General features: G+C 43.7%; 1 protein-coding gene across 5 annotated transcripts in view; it reads left to right on the forward strand.

Moving 5' to 3' along the window:
- Positions 1-8,993: 8,993 nt before the first annotated feature.
- kif23 (kinesin family member 23) overlaps positions 8,994-20,183 on the forward strand; it is a 45,415-nt gene continuing 34,225 nt past the window's right edge. For 3 of the 5 annotated variants that reach the window (XM_078530090.1, XM_078530092.1, XM_078530094.1), the window contains exon 1: positions 8,994-9,102. In XM_078530090.1, coding sequence (XP_078386216.1) covers positions 9,089-9,102 — 14 coding nt within the window. In that variant the 5' untranslated portion in view covers positions 8,994-9,088. The remainder of the gene's footprint in view (positions 9,103-20,183) is intronic. The other 2 variants (XM_078530091.1, XM_078530093.1) reach the window with 1 other exon arrangement.

Here is a 20,183-nt window from a genome sequence, read left to right on the forward strand (position 1 = left end):
TGTGTGAAGAGAGTGCTGATTGGTTGGCAAGCGGACTCTGATTGCTGGAGGCATTGCCATGGAGATTGCACCAGTGATAGTGACTGACAGTTAACTGTCAATTATTGTTTGAAATTTAAACCAGGCAGCTTGATTGTTCAAGGCATTGCCCTGAGGAATGAGTCAGCGAATGGCTGTCACTTATTTTGTTTAGCTGAAACAGGCGTAATGTTGTACATGTTCTTTCTGTCTGCAAGAACAGGGCCCTGTGTATTAATATATGTAGCTTCCAGTACACGCAAATGTGCCACATTGCGAGCACGACTGACAATCTTTTAAACTGGTTGTCAGTGTAATTCTTACCACGCTGCAGATTATTTAGCAAATGTTGTCCAATCGCGGAATCACATCTAATGTTGGACATTGTGTTTTGAGTTCTGCAAACACGGGCTGGTTGAGTACAGTCTGTACCCTGCCCATTGCGAACAGAGGCTGGGACATGATGTTTGATACGACCCACCAGTCTTTGGGACGTATGGCCTACATACCTAGCATCACACTGGCACTGAACTTCATATACCACGTTACTCATTTGTGTGATAGGCAGGATATCTTTTTGGCTTGATGGCAGCATCCTCTTAGTGGCAAATACAACTTGTGTTGCTCCTACATACTAGCCTCACCTCCTCAAATTTGCCAATTTGTCCACTTGCCAATCAAACAGCACTCTCTTCACATACAGTATATATTATTGTTTTCCCCTTATATTGGTATCTTGCGAAGTGTCCTGATGAGTGCAAGACAAAAGCTTCAACATGTCTCTTTTTTCAGCAATACTCAAAGGGATATTGTCTTTGTACACCTCTTTGTGTCCTTTCTCGGTTAATAGGTAAGCTTGGTGAAGTCTAAGGCCAGAGTCTATAAGGTCAGATGACCAAAAGCTTGGTCAAAGAGGTAGATTTTAAGAAGCATCTTAAAGGAGGAAAGCGATAAAGAGCGGCAGAGTGGTTAGGGAGGATACTCCAGAGTTTGGGGCCTAGACAACTGAAGGCACAGACACAGATGGTGGAGCAATTAAAATTGGTAATGCACAAGAGGCTAGAATTAGAGGAGTGCAGATATCTCAGAGGGTTGTGATGCTGGATGAGATTACAGAGATAGGGAGGGGTGGGTTTGAAAACAAAGATGGGAATTTTAAAATCAAGATGTTGCTTGATTGGGAGCAAATGTAGGTCAGCCAGCTCAGGGGCGATTGGGGAATGGGACTTGCTGCAAGATTGGGCAAGGGCAACAGAGTTTTGTATGATTGAGTTTATGGAGGGTAGAATGTGGGAGACCAGCTAGGATTGCACTGGTATAATCGAGTTTAGACATAACGAAGGCATGAATGAGGATTTCAACAGCAGATGAGCTGAGTCAGGGGCGGAGTCAGACAAAGTTACTGCAGTGGAAATAGGCGGTCTTAGAAATGGCACGAATGTGAGGCCGGAAGCTCATCGCAGGATCAAATGTGACACCAAAGTTGTGAATAGACTGGCTTAATCTCAGACTGTTGCCAGGGAGAGGGATGGAGTCAGTAGCTAAGGAAGGGAGTTTAGAGAGGGGACCAAAAACAGTACCTACACTAAACCTTCCAGTTCAGCAGAGGCTCTACTTAACACTCCACTCAGCATCTGCAGAGACACTCAGATTTGATGCAAGGAAAGGAATTGGCATAGTCCAGTTTTCAGTGGCCAATATTTTTTTAAGTTCCTTGAAGGATAGGATATTGGACATGTTCCGATCTGTGTAAGGAATAGACCACCCTTACTCTTTCCCTCTCTCAGGGCGCCTGGAATATTCCGGTAAATTGTTTAGCTGTTTATTTTTCTGATTTGTATTTCTGCTAAATTGCTTTTCCTAAACCCCATGAGGAAAAAAAAAACTCATGTTCATCACATGAAAATGTTTTGCATCTGTGGAGCTCCATTCAACACAGGTTTTATTTTGGGTTGGTATTACAGTTTAACCTTTCAAAAGAAATCATGAAAGCTAAGTGATCGCAGGAGATTGTGGGCCTTCCACAGACAGGCCACAAGTCTACTCCCTCCAATCATCGCCTAATGTTCCCAGAGAGCGCTCGGCACTTCTTTCCTCATTGAGGTTGAGGGGTCAAAGGCAGGGCACTCCCAAAACTGTAAAGAGCAGAGGGGAAAATTAGGAAAATCAAAAAGTGATGTTGAATGATATCATGATTGGATTTTTAATATTTGTGGATGACGAGATCCGAAGTTTGGAGGTTCTAAAACATCAAACGCATTTTTATTCCATTTGTTCATTCACAGGGTGTGGACATGACTAGCTAGGCCAGCATTTATTGCCCATCCATAATTGCCCTTGAGGTGATGGTGAGCCAACTTCTTGAACCGCTGCAGTCCATGTGACTCCAGACCCACACCAATGTGGTTGTCTCTTAACTGCCCTCTGATCAAAGGCAATTAGGGATGGGCAATAAATGCTGGCCGAGCCAGTGACGCCCACATCTGAACGAACCAAAAAAAACATCTTCCCAATTCCTCCAGATTTCCTTTGGTAGGGGCATCCCAAAATAGTTCTAGAAACAATTTTGATCACAGGTCATTTCAATGCGTGTTTTCTGTTGAATAAGCTAACTGATTTGTTACTTTCACAATGTTAGCCTCAGCTATTGTCATATTTAATACAATTCTATAGTTCCTGAGAACTACTCCGATTATTTTGTTCATTGACCAAAAACTCAAATATTCGAAACAAACTCCTGTCTCCTAGAATTGTCTATTGCTCTTCAGATGAGAAGTTAAGAAATAGGAGCAGGAATAGGCTATTCGGCCCCTCGAGCCTTCTCCACCTTTAAGTTCATGGCTGATCTTGTATGACTCCAACCAGTGGAGAGTTTTCCCCCTGATTCCCATTGACTCCAGTTTTGCTAGGGCTCCTTGATGCCACATTTGGTCAAATGCGGCCTTAATGTCAAGGACAGTCACTCTCACCTCACCTCGGGAGTTTAGCTCTTTTGTCCACGTTTGAACCAAGGCTGTAATGAGGTCAGGAGCTGAGTGGCCCTGGCAGAACCCAAACTGGGCATCAGTGAGCAGCTTATTGCTAAGCAAGTTCCATCTAATATGTTTCAGACTCACCATCTAAGAGCTCCCCATTCAAGATAATTAACCGTGCCTAGGACAATACTTCATCCAGGAGATTTTTACTTTGTTTGAGAATGTTGAGACAGAGGTCTAGCCAGAATCAAGATTCTTCATCCAAGGGCTTTTTACTTTGCTCAGGATTCTTCACCCACAGCAATCTAGTTGGATTAGGATCCTTTGGTATGTCAACCTCTCTTGGTATCTCCCACTTATGGGAAGCTTGCCTTTCTTTAAGCCTTCCTCTCCAGGAAACCCTTCTTGCTTCAGAACCTGCGTAGAGGTCCACTTGGCTCCAGACCTTATTACAGCCTTGGTCCGAACATGGACAAAAGAGCTGAATTCCAGAGGTGAGGTGAGTGTGACTGTCCTTGATCTCAAAGAAGCATTTGACTGAGTGTGGCACCAAGGGGCCCTAATAAAATTGATGTTAATGGGAGTCAAGGGGAAAACTCTCCACCAGCTTGAATCATATCTAACGCAAAGGAAGATGATTGTGGTTGTTGAAGGTCAATCATCTCAAGCCCAAGGCATCACTACAGGAGTTCCTCATGGCAATATCCTAGACCTAACCATCTGCAGCTGCTTCATCATTGACCTTTCCTCCATCACAAGGTCAGTAGTGGGAATGGTCACTGATGATTGAACAATGTTCAGTTCCACACACAACTCCTTTGGTAACAATGAAGTCCATGCCCACATGTAGCAAGACCTGGACAACATTCAGGCTTGGGCTGCTAAGTGGCAAGTAACATTTACACTGCTTTCTCAAGGGTAATCAGGGATGGGCAATAATTACTGGCCTTGCCAGTGATGCCCACATCCCGTGAATGAACTTTTAAAAAACGATGGTCTCTCTCTGCAACAGTATGGAGCTACTCCTGATCAAGTACTTTTATTGCTGTAATATTGTTATTTGGTTCAGGGATGTCTGAGTGTAATTTAAGGGCAACACCAGCCCAGGAAGACTTGAATTTCCTAGCAACAGTCTAAGAGTTAACATCTCATTACACAAACAGTCCCACATTGATCCTACATTTTTTGTATTCTTTAATAGGATGTGGGTGTTGCTGGTGCTGGCAAGGGCAGCACTTGTTGTCCATCCCTAATTGCCTTTGAACTGAGTGGCATCAGTTAAGAGTCAACCACATTACTGTGGGTCTGAAGTCACATGTTGGCTAGACTGGGTAAGGACAGCAGATTTCCTTCATTGTGAATGATCAATAATCAACGATAGTGTCACAGTCACTATTACTGAGATACCAGTTTTTAATTCCAGATTTATTAATTGAATTTAAATTCCACCAGCTTCCGTGGTGGGATTCAAACCCGTGTCCCCAGATCATTAACCTGGATTACTAGTTCAGTGACAATACCACTACGCCACCATCTCCCCATTTAAGTCTATTACCTGTTGTCTAGTTTAAAACATTGCTTGAGGTCTTTTCCTCGTGCAGTTTCCTTTTTAAAATTTGTTAAAATTAAAACTTACTATAGTGTTCTCTTATCAGTCGGTAACCATCCAATGCATGAAGAAATCTGACAGCTGGAAAAGCAGCCTCTACCCAAGTGGTTAATCATTTGGACCAGAGAGAACAAATCAAACCTCTCTCTGCCCACACAGTGGGGTCCCTATGGATTGTTCTGTGTGCAGGAACAGGCAGAAAATGTTTTGTTTTGTTTTCCTGACCTTCCACAGCTGTTTTGTGGACCCTTCTATAGGATGTTGAGATGATCTCCAAAATTCAGATATGGCGTGGCGGTCATTGTGTCCAATATCAAACTGTTAATAGAAGGATCGCTCATCCTACTGGTCAAGAGTGTCAGAGACAATGTGCTTGGAGATGACTCAAGCTTCACTGTTGCATCAAAGCCTCCAAAGAGTGGAGCTGTTGGAAATACAAAAAGAAAACAACAATAAATCACCCTAGTGACTCTGTGACATAACTGAACCATATGGTGTGACATGAGAGCCAAACTGGGCCAGGGGGACATTTCCTGATGAGCTGATGTGATTACCACTGAGGTCCCTCCTCCAACTGCCCAGGACCGAGCTCTCACCCTTGGTCAATTTGTGCCCAACGTGTTCATTCTCAGGGAACCCTGCTTTCCAACGACCATTTGGAAAATGATAGAGCCAACTGGATGGTTCTGCGGCTGACAACCCAACAGCCTTTTCTCCCCATCTCCAGTATCTTAACAATGAAAATGTTCAAAGAAAATAACAAAACAGTTTTTAAAAATTCATTCATGGGATGTAGGTGTCACTGGCTAGGCCAGCATTTATTGCTCATCCCTAATTGCCCTTGAGAAGGTGGTGGTGAGCTGCCTTCTTGAACCGCTGCAGTCCGTGGTGTAGGTACACCCACAGTGCTGTTAGGGAAGGAGTTCCAGGATTTAAACCCAGCGACGGTGAAGGAACGGTAATATATTTCCAAGTCAGGATGGTGAGTGACTTGGAGGGGAACTTCCAGGTGGTGGTGTTCCCATCTATCTGCTGCCCTTGTCCTTCTAGATGGTAACAGTCATGGGTTTGGAAGGTGCTGTCTAAGGACAACTGGTTTGCTAGGTCATTTCAGAGGGCATTTAATAGTCAATCACATTGCTGTGGGTCTGGAGTCACACGTTAGCCAGACTAGGTAAGGGGGCAGATTTCCTTCCCTAAAGGGCATTAGTGAACCAGATGGGTTTTTATGATAATCGCTGCTTTTAGCAGTATCCTGGAGATTAATCTTTAATTCTTGGCGTCTCCAGAGAAATTCTGGGAAGTGAACAACAATGTTAGCAAGGGGTAAGAACACTATCACCTGCAAGTTCCCCTCCAAGCCACACAATATCCTGACTTGGAACTATATTGGCCATTCCTTCACTGTCACTGGGTCAAAATCCTGGGACTCCCCACTGCAGGTCTACATCCACCACAGGAACTACAGTGGTTCAAAAAGGGGTCTCACCACCACTTCTCGAGGGCAATTAGGGATGGGCAACAAATACAGGTCTAGCCAGTGATTACCATATCCCATGAACTATTTGAAATAAATGCAGCTCCTAAACTCACTCTCTCTCCACATATGGTCTCACTAGTTTGAGGATGTGTCAAGCTCCCTCCATGCTGCCTACAGTGGGTTGCACCCTCGCCTAGTCACTAGGTCATGGCTTCAAGTCTCACTCCAGAGGCTTGAGCAAATATTCTAGTCTGACACTCCCAGTGAAATATTGAGGGAGTGCTGCACAGTCAGTGATGCCGTCTTTTGGATGCAATGTTAAACTGAGGTCCTATCTGGTCCCTCAGAAGGACATAAAAGATCCCATGATACTATTTCAAAGAAAAGCAGGGGTGTTCTCCCTGGTGTTCTATCCAATATTTATCTCTCAATCAACATTGTAAAAAAAAACCCGTAATCCGGTCATTATCATATTTCTGTTCAAGAGGTCTTGCTGAGTGCAAACTAGTTGTCGCGTTTCTTACTTTAGAACCATAACTACACTTTAAAAGTCATTCATTGTAAAGCACTTGGGGATGTCTCAAAGTCGTGAAAGATGCTATATAAACACAAGTCTTCTTTCTAATTCAAGATTATGTGAATCAAACTGCTGTACCGTCATTGTCCACATGAGGGTGGGTGTGAGCACAGGCCACAAGCAGCTAATAACAAGGTGAATATGAATGGGGTGGTCCTTCTTTAAAGCTAGTGAGTGAGATCAGAAACTTCACTGCCTTAAATTAGAAGCCATACAAACATTGCGCAATCTGAGCAAATATGCAAATAAAGAAATAAATACAGACACATGTGGCTCAACTCTTTAAATTAGTAAGGATTGGACAAAACAAGTTTCAAATTGAGACAAAACTAATGTAAACACAAGCTTACCAAATTATAATGTTGTTCCCTTTATCCACAGCGAATTCCAGTCCCTGCAGTGTCCACCAGTTGTGGAAGCAAGCGAGTTCTCTCTGGAGTTCTGGCCAATATATCCCTCTACCAACATCACTGCAAAACAGATTACCTAGTCATTATCGCATTGCTATTTGTAGGATTTTACATAAAATGGCTGTTTTGTTTCCTACTTTACAACAGTGATTACATGTTAAAAAACACTTTATTCACTGTAAAACACTTTGGGGCATGCTTGGGTCATGAAAGTCTCTATAATGCAAGCCTGTCTTTCTTATAACCCTCTGGGTTCTCCAATTCTAGCCCCTTAATGTCTCTTCGAGTGGGGCCATGTCTTCAGTTGTCTGGGCTCAAGCTCTGGAATTCGCTCCCTAAACCTCTCTTCCTTGAAGACTTTCCTCAGAACAACAACCCTTGTATTTATATAGCACCTTTAAGCTAATAAAACATTTCAAGGTGCTTCACAGGAGTATTATAAAACAAAATTCGAACTAAGCCACATAAGGAGATATTAAGACAAGTAGCCAAAAGCTTGGTCAAAGAGGTACGTTGTAAAGAAGGGGTGAAGTAGGGAGGTTTAGAGACAGAATTCCAAACCTTAAAGCCCAGGCAACTGAAGGCATGGCCTCCATGGAACAATTAAAACTGAGGAAGCTCAAGAGATCGCCTTCTCAACGGCAATTAGAGATGAGCAACAAATGTAAGCCTTGCTAACGGTGACCATATCCTATGAATGAATAAAAAAAGGACAGAATAGGGAAGGCAACAGATACCTTGGAGAGCTGTATGTGATTACAGACATAGGGAGGAGGTCAGGCAATGAAGGGATTTGAAAAAAAGGATGAATACTTTAAAATCGAGGTGTTACTTAAACTGGAGCCGATGTAGGTCAGTGAGTATGGGGGTAATAGGGGAATGGGACGTGGTGCCAGTAGCTCCACAGGCAGCAAAGTTTTAGATGACCTCAAGTACGGAGGGCTGAATGTGAGAGACCAGCCAGGAGTTTGTTGGAATGGTCAGGTCTAGAGATAACAAGGGCATGAGTGAGGGTTTCAGCAGCTGATGAGCTGCCAGTTTGACCTAGCTTTTGGTCACTTGTCCTCATATCCACTTTATGTGGTTTGATGTAAATTCTATTCAGTAATCACTCCTCTGGAATGCTTTGGGACTTTTCTTTTGGCTGCCTTAAAGGTGCTATAAAAATGCAAGTTGTTGTTGTTGTTGCATGGGAAGCTAACGCCAGAAGTTGCCTTCCAAAGACATCAGTTACTCAAATCCTCCAATTTGTAAAATCCTCGCGCTGCACCGATCGGGAGGGAGATGATACATTTACCTTCACATTCCTGAAAAAACAGGAATTAATCAGATAGACTGTGCGCCAGGCGTGATCAACAGAGCAACTATCCAATCAAAGTTGGACTCCTTTGATTGACAGTGAAGTGCCCAATCGCATGACCGCGAGGGCGGGGAAATCTCCGCCCTGCTATGATTGACGGCGAAAATGGTCCAATCACCTAATGGGGTGCCGGGACACACACACACACACACACACACACACACCAACAGTTATGATGGACGGAAAGAACTGTCCAATCAAACGATAGGAAAAAGCTTCGTCTCGTTCGATTGATAGGAAATAGTCCAATAATCCGACGAGGGTGGGGGAAGGGGGCGTGGCGGGGCGGGGAGGGGGCGTGGCGAGGCGGGGACGGGGGCGGGGGCGGGGAGGGGGCGTGACGGGGCGGGGAGGGGGCGGGGCAGGGGTGGGGAGAGGGTGGGGGAAAAGCCGATGGGCGGAGGTCGCTGAGAGAAATCCCTCCCCCCTCCTCCTCCGTTATGGTGAACAGGTGGAAAGGAATAGTCCAATCAGGCCTCGGTGCGGGGACCCTGACCAATAGGGAGGCGGGATTGGCGCGCGGCACCAATGGGAGGCGCGGGATTTGAACTGGCGGCGGTTGGTGGGTGGCGCGGCGCGGAGCAGAGCGGCGGCCGCTCGGAGTCAGACGGGAGCAGCGGGAGCGACATAATCGGCCTGTCTTTTATCATTAAGGGACCATGATGAAAGCAGCGTGAGTACAGCCGCACTCCTCTTCTCCCCTCTCTCTCTCTCTTCCCGGTGACCCGAAATAACTCCTAGTTAAATAACTCGGGTTGTCCGTTTTAATTTCTGCCCTGGCCGTTGGGGGGGCGGCAGCACTTTTCCCAAAAGGGAAAAAAAAAATTTGAAATGACTTTTGCTTCTTCCCCACCCCCCAAAAAAATAATAATAATTCATAGAAATGTTCGAATGCGGTGAGTTTATTATTTATCTGGGGGGGGGGGGGAGTCTAACTTTTTTTCCCAGTAACTCTCCTCCTTCTCTACGTGTAATTCTAATTTTTATTGGTTCTTTTATTACTTTTTTTTAAATGTTTGGTTTTTGCCTGCATGTTTTAAAAGTTCTCTGATATTTTTTTTACAAGGATTGCCCCCCCCCCCCCCCCCCCCTCCTCTTGTTGCTGCGCTTTGACTGTCAATTGGTCCCCAACTTGGGCAATGACAACTACAACAACAACTTGAGGCGTCAGCTGTGGCTCAGTTCATAGCACCCTCGCCTTTGAATCAGAGGGTTGTGGGTTCATGTCCCGCTCCCGGAAACCAAGAACTGTGAATGTACTCGAAAGAGTTACAACAACAACTTGCATTTACAGGAAAGAGGAGCTGGAACCGGCCATTCGGCCCCTTCAGCCTGCTCTGGCCATCCATGGCTGATCTCCCACCTCCCTGCCGGGGAATGGCACTATCTCCATACCCCCCCTGATATCTTTATCGACCCCTGTCTCGAGCACGCTCGATGGCTGAGCCTCCACGGCCGCTCTGGGCGAGAGAATTCCGAAGCTTCGCCGCCCTCCTGAGTGAAGAAATTCCTCCTCCTCCTCCTCCTCCTCAGTCCTAAATGGCCGACCTCCTATTCTGAGACCGTGCCCTCTGGTTCTGGAGCCCCTGCCCCTCCCCCGCCAGTCAAGGGAAACAAAACATCCTTCTTGCGTCTACCCCGTTGAGCCCTGTAAGAATTTTGCAAGCTTCGGTGAGATCGTTTCTAGAAACTTGAGAGAACACAGGCCCTGTGTCCGCCATCTCTTCATAGGACAATCCTGCCATCCCCAGGGATCAGTCTGGTGAAATTAAAAATTAAAAATAGCTGGAAAAACTCAGCAGGTCTGACAGCATCTGCGGAGAGGAAGACAGTTAATGTTTCGAGTCCGTATGACTCTTCATCAGAACAGGACACCCCCATCAGTCTGGTGAACCTTTGTTGCACTCCCTCTATGGCCAGTATATCCTCCCTTGGGTAAGGGGACCAAAACTGTACACAATACTCTGGGTGTGATCTCACCAAGGCTGTATACAATTGAAGCAAGACATCTTTACTCCTGTACTCAAATCCTTTTGCGATAAAGGCCAACACACCATTTGCCTTCCTAAGGGGGGAAATAGAAAGTTGCATTCACCTCTTTCCCCCTGTGCACCGAATTCCCACCTGAACCAAACTCCCAACTATGCACAATGTCTACATCTCAGAGAGAGATGGAGAGGTTAAGAGAGGGAATTCATTGGGCCATAAGATGCAAAGACTGAAATAATTGAATACTATGAAAATGGCTGGGGTATTGTTTTTAACTCTGGATGACATGCTTCAGGAAAGATGTCAAGGCCTCAGTGGGGGGTGCAAAGGAGGTTTGTGAATGATAACTGATGTCCCTCAACCCAGGTATGTGGAGGAGCGGGGGTTGTTCTGCTTGTAGCAGAGAAGGTTGAGGTGATTTGATAGACATGTCCAAAATTGAGAGATTTTAAAAGGTTAATATGCAGAAACTGTTTCCAGAGGATGCATCTAAGGTAGCCAGAGGTGACATGAAACAATCTGTAGGTTCATCTGATTTCAGACATTTTCTGCAGGAATTTGTTGACTAATGGACTTTTTTTTTAAAGGCACTCTTTGCCTCTGGGTGACTGATTCTGTCTTTTCCAAGTTAGGATTGGTGGGTGGGTGGGTTCTACTCTTGCTTGCAAGTGATCTGCCATGAGAGATTGATTGGCATTTATAATAACACTTTTCACAATCATTGGACATCTCAAATTGCTTTATGGCCACTGAAGTACTTTGGAAGTGTAGTCATTGTAGGAAACGAGATAACCAATTTGCGCATAGCAAGTTCCCACTGACAGCAATGTGATAAAATAATCTGTTCTCAGTGTTGATAAATATTAGCCAGGGCTCTGGGGATAGCTCGCCTGCTCTTCTTCAAAATACAGGTTAAGTATCCTTTCTCCGTAAATCCGAAAACTAAGCACATCCAAAAACCCCACTTCTTTTGAAGCTCGTCGGCTTTTAGCGTAGGAAGTCCCTGACTTGAGCAGACACGACCCAAATGTCGTAAATGTCAAAAAACACATCAGATACCCTTATAGCTAACAATGGGAAAAGAAAGCATAATTCGTTATCAACTGCTAAGAAAGTAGAGTTGTTGCAGAGACTTGACTATAGTGCGTCTGTGAGGCAATTGAGTGAAGGGGTGGGTATCACCACCATATACGATTTAAAGCAGAAAGGCAAATTGTGAAATTTTTTATATTGAAAGTGATTCACAAAAGTTAATGAATAACAGGAAAACTTTGCATAGGTTGAAAAATTATAAACATGATTGTGTTGTGATGGAGTGGATTCATCAGTGGAGGAGTGAAGGTTTCTGCTGACTGGCCCATTGATTATGCCGGAAGCCAAGGTCTAGCACAAAGAACTGAGACTTGAAGGTGCACGTGAATACATGACAAGTTGCAGAAATTCAAGAAGTGTAAAGTTTGTGCTGACAAAGCATCTGCCGACCATGACTCTGCTGAAAAACTCATTGAGTTTGCTATGCTAATTTCAGACAAAAATCTTTCACCTGAACAAATTTACAATGTTGGTGAAACAAGCCTATTCTGGCGGTACTTTCTTAGGAAAATGCTAGCAACAGCGGAGGAGAGTGCACTGGATGCTAAGGATAGGTTGACTATCCTTGGGTGTGCCATTGCGGCTGGCACACAATGTAAATTGGCTGTAATTGGGAAGAGCATATGTCCCAGGTGCTTCAAGGGTATTCTGACATTGCCTGTACACTATTATGCCAATATGAGAGCCTGGGTAACCAGGGACATGGTTTTCTGATTGGTTTCACAGCCACTTTGTACCAGAGGTACGTGTGCATTGTCGGGTAGCTGGACTTGGAAGAAAACTGTGAAATCATGTAGCTGCCAGACAATTGTCCAGCACATTCCCCTGCCAAACTCTTGGTGAAGAGCAATGGTTTTGGTGTTTACTCTCTTTTCTCCCCCTCCACCCCCGCAAGCGTAACGTCACTAATTCAGCAGATGGATCAGGGCATTCTTCAGTCCATGAAAGGTAAATATAAAGACGACGACTCCTTGAATAGTATGCTTGGTGCTGTGAACAGAGGCCTGGGGGTGGAAGGCTTCCAAAAGGAGTTTACAGCTAAGGGTGCCATCTACACATCTGCTAATGCCTGCTGCCTTGTTGATAAAGACACCTTGACCCATGGCTGCCACAACCTTTAGCCCGCAACAATGTTCATTGAAGACAATATTGACAAAGACTTTGAGGGTTTTCGTGTGAGCGAGGGGGGAAAAAATCTGGTAAACCAGCTCCTTGAGCATGCAATAGGTATGTCAATGGAATGTGTGAATACACTGGAGGCCGAGGATATCGAGGGAGCATTGTTATCAATGTTAAGCACTACCATCGTGTATTCTTGATTTATGGGCAGATTGCAGAAGTGATGTTACATCAAGATCAAGATAAAAACACTGATGACGAGGATGACACAGTGAATATGGTAGAGAAAGTGCCCATAGACTATGTTATTAGGCTGTGTGACGGGTTGATATAAATGCACATTGTTCGAGTGCACCTAAGTGAGCAAGAAATAATATCAATCTATAAAATAAAAGTCAAACTTAAGAAACAAAAACCAATGTTAATGAGGCAGAAGAAGCTGGAAGAACTATTCAAAAATGCCTCCCAGCAGATTTCATCGACACTCTGAACCCTTCTCTACAAGAATTGCAGATGGTGCCACGGGTGGGAACTTATTACAGGTACCCTGCATTTATTATTCACTGATGCATCTTACTGTTCTCTTCACTTTATCACTTTAGACTGTAGCTGGCCTAGGTTTAGGCTATTGTAAAATAAGTAGGCCTAGTCCTATATGTGGAATCAGAAAACCAAAATTATCTGAACCTGAAGCACAATCGGCCCTGAGGATTTTGGATAACGGACACTTGACCTGTAGTGCCAAAGGACCTTTTATGCCCATCTGAAAGAGTATAAAGGGCCAAGGAATGACACCTCATCCAAAAGCCAACATCTCTGCCAGTGAGCACTGCACTAGTGTCAACCATGATTGACAGAATGAGGGATACTGTAGACATCGTGCATAGTTGGGAGTTTGGTTCAGGTGAGAATTTGGTGCACAGGGGGAAAGAGGTGAATGCAACTTTCTATTACTTTGTGTAAATTATCAACTAATTGACTTAATTAAATATATAATGTTGACAGAAATGGCAGGGCTGGTGGTATGCATGCCATTTGCAGCTTGCATAACTTTGGCTTTAAAAATTGCTGAGCTGAAATCTGAATTGCGGGACTTCAGGGAGGGTGCATTACGTGGGTGCTTTGTTCCAGGAGGCAGTCACATCCCTTAGGTTAGGCAGAGCTTGAGTTGGTCAATGGTCAGGGACAGGAGGGTGTGATTGTGAATCAGGCAGGTATAGGGAATCAGCATGTAGTGATGGTGGAGCTTGCATCCCTTCTAACCCAGACAGGGGCTGACGTTGGATGAGCAGACTGACCATGGCACCATAGTGAAAGATGCCATTTTAAGTGGGCGGAGCAAAGAGGAACGTGGTAGTGATTGCAAACAGTACAGTCGGGGGCGAGATATTGTTCTCTGCAGCCATGACTGGGAGCTCCGAAGTTGTGTTGCCTGCACAATGCCAGGATGAAGGACATCTCATGGCTGGAAATGAAATTGGAGCAGAAGGGGGATCTAGTTGTGGTCCACATGGGAACCAACGGCATAGGTAGAACCAGGAATGATCTGTAAAGACAATTTGAGGAGTTAGGGCCCAAATTAAAATGCAGAACATCAAAGCAGAACAATCTCTGGATTGTTACCTGAGCCATGCACTAATTGGAAAAGGGTAAAGCAGATTAGAGAACTAAATGTGTAGTTCAGTGGTGTGGGAAGAAGGGGTTTGATTCAAGGGGCACTGGCACCAGTACTCGAGGAAGAATGAGCTATCCTGATGGATGGGCTCTGCTTGAACAGTGTCCTGGCCAATCGTATAACTAGGGCTGTGGACAGGACTTTGAACTAATGGGCGGCAGGGGGTGGTGGAGAGGATGTGGGTGAAGGGAGACTTAGAAATCCAAAGAGGAAGGTTGAGGTGTCCAAACAGTGTAGTGATGTGGGTGAAGACAAGCAATGGGACAAGAAAGGTCAGAGTTTTAACAGAAAATGTTCATTGGTGAATAATGTCATTGCAGGGAATAGAAGTTAAAAGAAACTAAAGGTTCTTTATCTAAATTCACAAAACACCTGCAATAAGATACAAGGTCCCCGAGGTTGGGAAATAAATATTCCAGGGTACGCAATGTTTTGGAAAGACAATGGCAAGGGAGGTGGAGTAGCCCTTATAGTAAGGGATGACATAAAAATATCAGTGCAAAAGGATCTGGCCTCAGAAGATTATGAAGTAGAATCGGTATTGGTGGAAATTTGGAATAGGAAGAGTCAGTAAACACAGGGCAGAATTTTGCCCTCTGTTGGAGTGCGGGCCTCACCGGCTCGGCAGCAGGTGGACAGCCGACCCCCGCCACTAAAATGGGGCCTGCCACCCAGCGGCCTTCCCGACAGGAAGCGCTATGCGCTGCTTGTGCGGGGGGAGGGATTTCCCCATCTGCTAGTGGATGAAGTTTCATGAATAATCTGGAGCCCGCTGGGGCTCCTGGCCTGCCCGCCAGCCTTAAGCTTGGACGGGCAGGTCTTTAATTCTCTTCATTAGCCTGTCAATGGCCTCAGTTGGCCATTGACAGGTCGGCAGGCTGACAGCTGATTTTGCTGTCCGCCCACCTTCCTAAAAATTTAAAGGGAACGAGATGACATCGGGGATTCCTCCCGACCTCATTCTGTGTCATTTTCCCGTCGACGAGCGGGCCCCGCCCCCAAATCACCGACGAGTTAATAGGCCCCACAACTGTAGTTATACTGTTGGGCAGATCATTAAACAAGAAATTATTGGGGCTTGTAACAAAGGCAATGTAATAATTTTGGGACTTGGACAATCAAATTGGCAAGAGTGTTCTAGAAGATGAATTTGTAGAATGTTTTTGTAATGGCTTCTTGGAGTGCTATGTTGTAGAACTGACTAGGGATAAAGCTATCTTGGATCTAGAATTGTGTAATAAAGCAGGGTTAATTAGTCATGTAACAGTAGAAGATCCCCTAGGAAATAGTAATCATAATACCATTAAATTCTACATTTAAGTTTGAAAGTGACATTCTCCAATTGCAAACAAGCATCTTAAACTTAACCAAACCAATTGCATAGGTATGAGGGAAAAGCTGGCTAAGGTTAATTGGCTAAATAGACTGAAAGCTATCAAGGTAAATGAACAATGGGAAACATTCGAAGTTCGAAATGTTCAACAAAAATGCATTCCGTTAAAAACAAACTTGGCAAGAGGGCCCACCTGTGGCTCACTCAGGAAGTGTTCGATTAAAAGAAGAGGCTTACATTATTGCTAAAAACAGGAGTACATCCTGAGGATTTAGAAACCAGCATAGGGCTACAAAAAATGTTGATAAAAAGGGAAGAAATGGAATATGATAGTAAACTAGCCAGAAATATAAAAAAAAGATTGTAATGAGCTTTTACAAGTTTATAAAAAGGAAGAGTGTAGCTAAAGTAAACATTGGTTCCTTAGAAGCAGAAATGAGGAAATGGCAGAGGCTTTGACCAAACTTTGTTGTCTTCACAGTAAAGGCACAAATTTCATACCAGAAATAGATGGTAACTGAAGGGCTAAAAAGAGTGAGGAAATTAATAAAATTATCAGCAGAGATAAAGTATTGGAGAAACCCAGGGACTAAAATCCAACAAAACCTGATGGCCTACACCCTAGGGTTCTAAAAGAGAGCTGCAGTGATGGTGGATGTGCTAGCTGATTTTTCCAAAATTCCTTAGATTTGGAAACAGTGACATCAGATTGGAAGTTGGAAATGTTACACTGCATTGGAGGTGGTACATTGAAGGTTCACTAGATTGGTCCCTGGGATGAGGGGGTTGTCCTGAGAGGCTGAGTAAATTGGGCTTGTATTCTGAGAGTTTGGAAAAAATGAGAGGTGATCTCATTGAAACCCCTTCGAGTTTTGTAGGATAATTGCTGAGAGATTGTGGTTGGGCAGTTTAATACACAGGAGCACAGTCTCAGGATAAGGGGCTGATCATTTGGGACTGAGATGAGGAGACATTACTTCAATAAAAGGGTGGTGAGTATTTGGAATTTTATACCCCATATGGTTGCGGATGCTCCATCATTGAATATTTGTGCTCTCTCAGGGCATTAAGGGATATGGGGAGTGGGCAGGAAAGTAGAGTTGAAACCCAAGATCAGCCATGATATTGAATGGCGGAGCAGGTTTGATAGGCCATATGGTCTACTGCTCCTGTTTCTTGTTCGTGATTTTTGCGCTCAAGTCCTGGAGTGGGTCTTGAACCTGGAACTTTTTGGCTCTGAGAGGGGCATGCTTCCAACTGAGCCACGACAGCTAACATGATAAAAGTTTAAAGTTGGGACTCTTCTGGAGTGTATCTGGTTTTCCGCAATTTAGTTAGCCATGTTGTGTTCCATATGCTTCCTGTACTCAGCTGCTGGTGATGCCTCTGACATCTCTGGCAGCATTAAAAAGAAAGCTGGTAGTAGGATTCATGAAATGGTTGTTCTTATCACTGAGGCCCTGGGAGGTAATTATGAACTCTCTGGGAAAAGTAGCCACTCGTGGGCTGAGGTGTTTCCCATCCCTTCACACTGGCCTAGAGTAGTGTTTCAGGATTGCTGAGACCCCAGACATAGCCAGAAGTGAAGATGTGAATATGCCTTGTAAACAGTTGCATGTGAATATGGTTTGTTGCTCTGGGATCCCTGCTGTTGTGAAAGTGATAGATTCAGCAGTACCAACAACCCAGGGTGTTGCTATTCTGTGACATAAATGGACTTCACTAAAGATTGGGGGGGGGGGGTTTGATTTCTGTGACGTGCTTTTCCTTTAGTGTCACAACAGGGTTGTTTTACCTGTTCTGCCTCCCTCTCCTCCCCTTTAATGTATTTGGTTTCATTAAGAAGATAATGAATGGCTATGAGAGAATATTTTTAGTTAGAAAACACATGAAAACTCAAAACCCATGAAAATTACTTCTATCCTTTTTAGAAATGTCACTTGCTTTGTGTGCAAAGTGAGAGTTAATGCCTTGACAGCCACCTCCCCCCACCCCCCACCATTTTATACATAATGGAGGTGAGTGCTGAGGCCTTGGTATTAGTAGAATATAGAAGTAGATGTGACAATGCTCTATTAATATGTCTGCAAACTGACGCTGGGATTCAGAAATAATTGTCTGACATGGAATAAATGAGCTTGGGTCTGTTGTCAAATGCAGTTACAAACTCCTGCTGGCATCTTATAATGTGCCGAAGGACATGGAAGTTATTTCGGTAACCATATGGCAAGCAAACAGCTAGCTGGAAACAATACATCATTGAGATCTCCATTAAAAAAATGTTTGTATTTTGGTACATAATGAGTTGTGGAATTTTCAGTGACGTTGGGACTAAAACTTAGTCTAAAACTTAATTCAACACGTCATCTGAATTGATTTATCATTATGCCTTGCTACAAACTCTAGCTTTTAGAAATATGTACATCATCTGATTGCAGGGACAAATAATTGAAACTCCTTATTCTTGTGCGAGGTTGGGTTTTGTTTGTGGCTTCAAGCTAAATAAATATTTTGCTTGGGTAGCTTCCTGCCATAATGGAATCTTTATTTCAGATTATTGATCACCCAGACATTTGACTTGGTGGTTTTGAACACAGTGAAATATGAGGGACATAAATTTACCCATTGATGTTCATCTCTTCATAACTTTTCCCATTTTTAGTATTCAACTTTAACTTGATCATCCCCAATGTTTTGTTTTTACTATGCTGTCTGGTTAATGATTACAGGCATTAATTACTGAGTTTAAAATGCCCTAAAATATATGAAATATTTGATACTTTTGCTTTTCATCCTTTGGTCCTACTTTGATTACTTTGAAGTAATATGTTGGCTTTATCTTATCAATGCTGTTTAACATATATTTGAGCTTCATAGCCACTGCCTTTGTCAACTGTAAAGCTCAGGTTACTCTGATACTTTCCTCAGTGTATCCATTTTACAGTTTAATCCTCTCTGTGCTTCTCAGTTACTTCTTGTGTCCTTTCCTATTCATGCAAACATACGATTTGGGAGCAGGAGTAGGCCACTTGGTCCCTCGAGCCTGCTCCACCACATAATCAGATCATCCATCTTATTGAAACCTCAACTCCACAGTCCTGCCTGCCCCTGGTAACCTTTCACCCCTTTGCTTATCAAGAATCCATATACCTCTGCCTTAAAAATACTTGGCGGAGATGGTGGCATAGTGATATTGTCACCACTAAAAATTTTAACAGAGACCCAGGGTAATGCTCCGGGGACCAGGGTTCGAATCCCACCATGGCAGATGGTGAAATTTGAATTCGATAAAAAATCTGGAATTGAAAGTCTGACCATGAAACCATTGCTGATTGTTGTAAAAACTTTTATCTGCCTTCTCCAACAGACATTAGTGAACCAATCTGCCTACATGTGACTCCAGACCCACAGCAATGTGGTTGACTCTTAAATGCCCTCTGAAGGGCAATTAGGGATGGGCAATAAATGCTGGCTTAGCCACATCTCATGAATGAATAAAAATAGAATTTAAAAAATTGCTTCCACCATCTTTTGAGCAAGAGTTCCAAAGACTCACGAGAATTTCTCATCTGTCTTAAATGGATATTTTTAAACTTATTTACCTTTTTTAAACAGTTCTAGATTCCTTTGCCTCTCTGGTGGATTAGGGACCAAAACTGTTGAATAAACTTGGGATAGGAGTAGTCCATTCTGTCCCTAGAAGCTGAACTGATAAATTAGGTCCTGGTTGATTAGTACATAACTCCATTTAACCATCTTTGTTTCATATCCCTTGGGACCCACACGTAACAGTATCAATCTTGAAATTTTCAGGTGATCCAGTCTTTAAGAGGATGGAGTTCCAGATTCCCACTACCTTTTTGTAGAGAGGGTGGGGGGAGGTGGGTGTTGGAAAAAATGCTTCCTGATTTCAGCCTTAATTTTAACAAAAGCCCCCTTGATTTGGATGCCATTTGGTCCATGTCAAATCTCAGTCATTTTAACTACCTGAATTAGATCAACACTCAACTTTCTCAATTCAAGGGATACAAATAGTTTCTCATGATTTGACCTTTTTTAAAACCTTGTGTGGCCTGGGCAAGACTCTGCACTTAAGGAGTCACTTACTCACATGAATTGGGATCTCCTTAAAATGTAGGCCAATATTCTGTTGGCCTTTCTGGGTCCTTTCTATACCTGTGCACAAGCTTTTTGTGATTTATGAACGTGGTACCTAATCCCTTTCTCTTCCATAGCTCCTAGTGTTACACCGTGATTCTAATTGGTTTTTTTCTGACCTCCCTGCTCCGCCACATTGAATTCTACCTCCCTAGTTCTTCCCTGTTTCTTAGTCTCTGTCTCTTTGTAACATGTCCTCCCCAACCACATAACTTCCTGTGACTTCCACACTAGCGTCACCTGCACACTTGGACTATTCCTTCATCCAGATCCAAGAGGGCGTTGCATGTAGATAATATGTAAGGAAATCATGCAATTAAGGGAAGTATCCAAATAGGTGACTTTTTTTTTAAACAGCTTTGGGTGGGGGTAAGCTCAGAAAGCATTT

The sequence above is a fragment of the Cetorhinus maximus genome, chromosome 26 (genome assembly GCF_964194155.1).
Source record: "Cetorhinus maximus chromosome 26, sCetMax3.hap1.1, whole genome shotgun sequence".
In the NCBI taxonomy this organism is placed as follows: domain Eukaryota; kingdom Metazoa; phylum Chordata; class Chondrichthyes; order Lamniformes; family Cetorhinidae; genus Cetorhinus; species Cetorhinus maximus.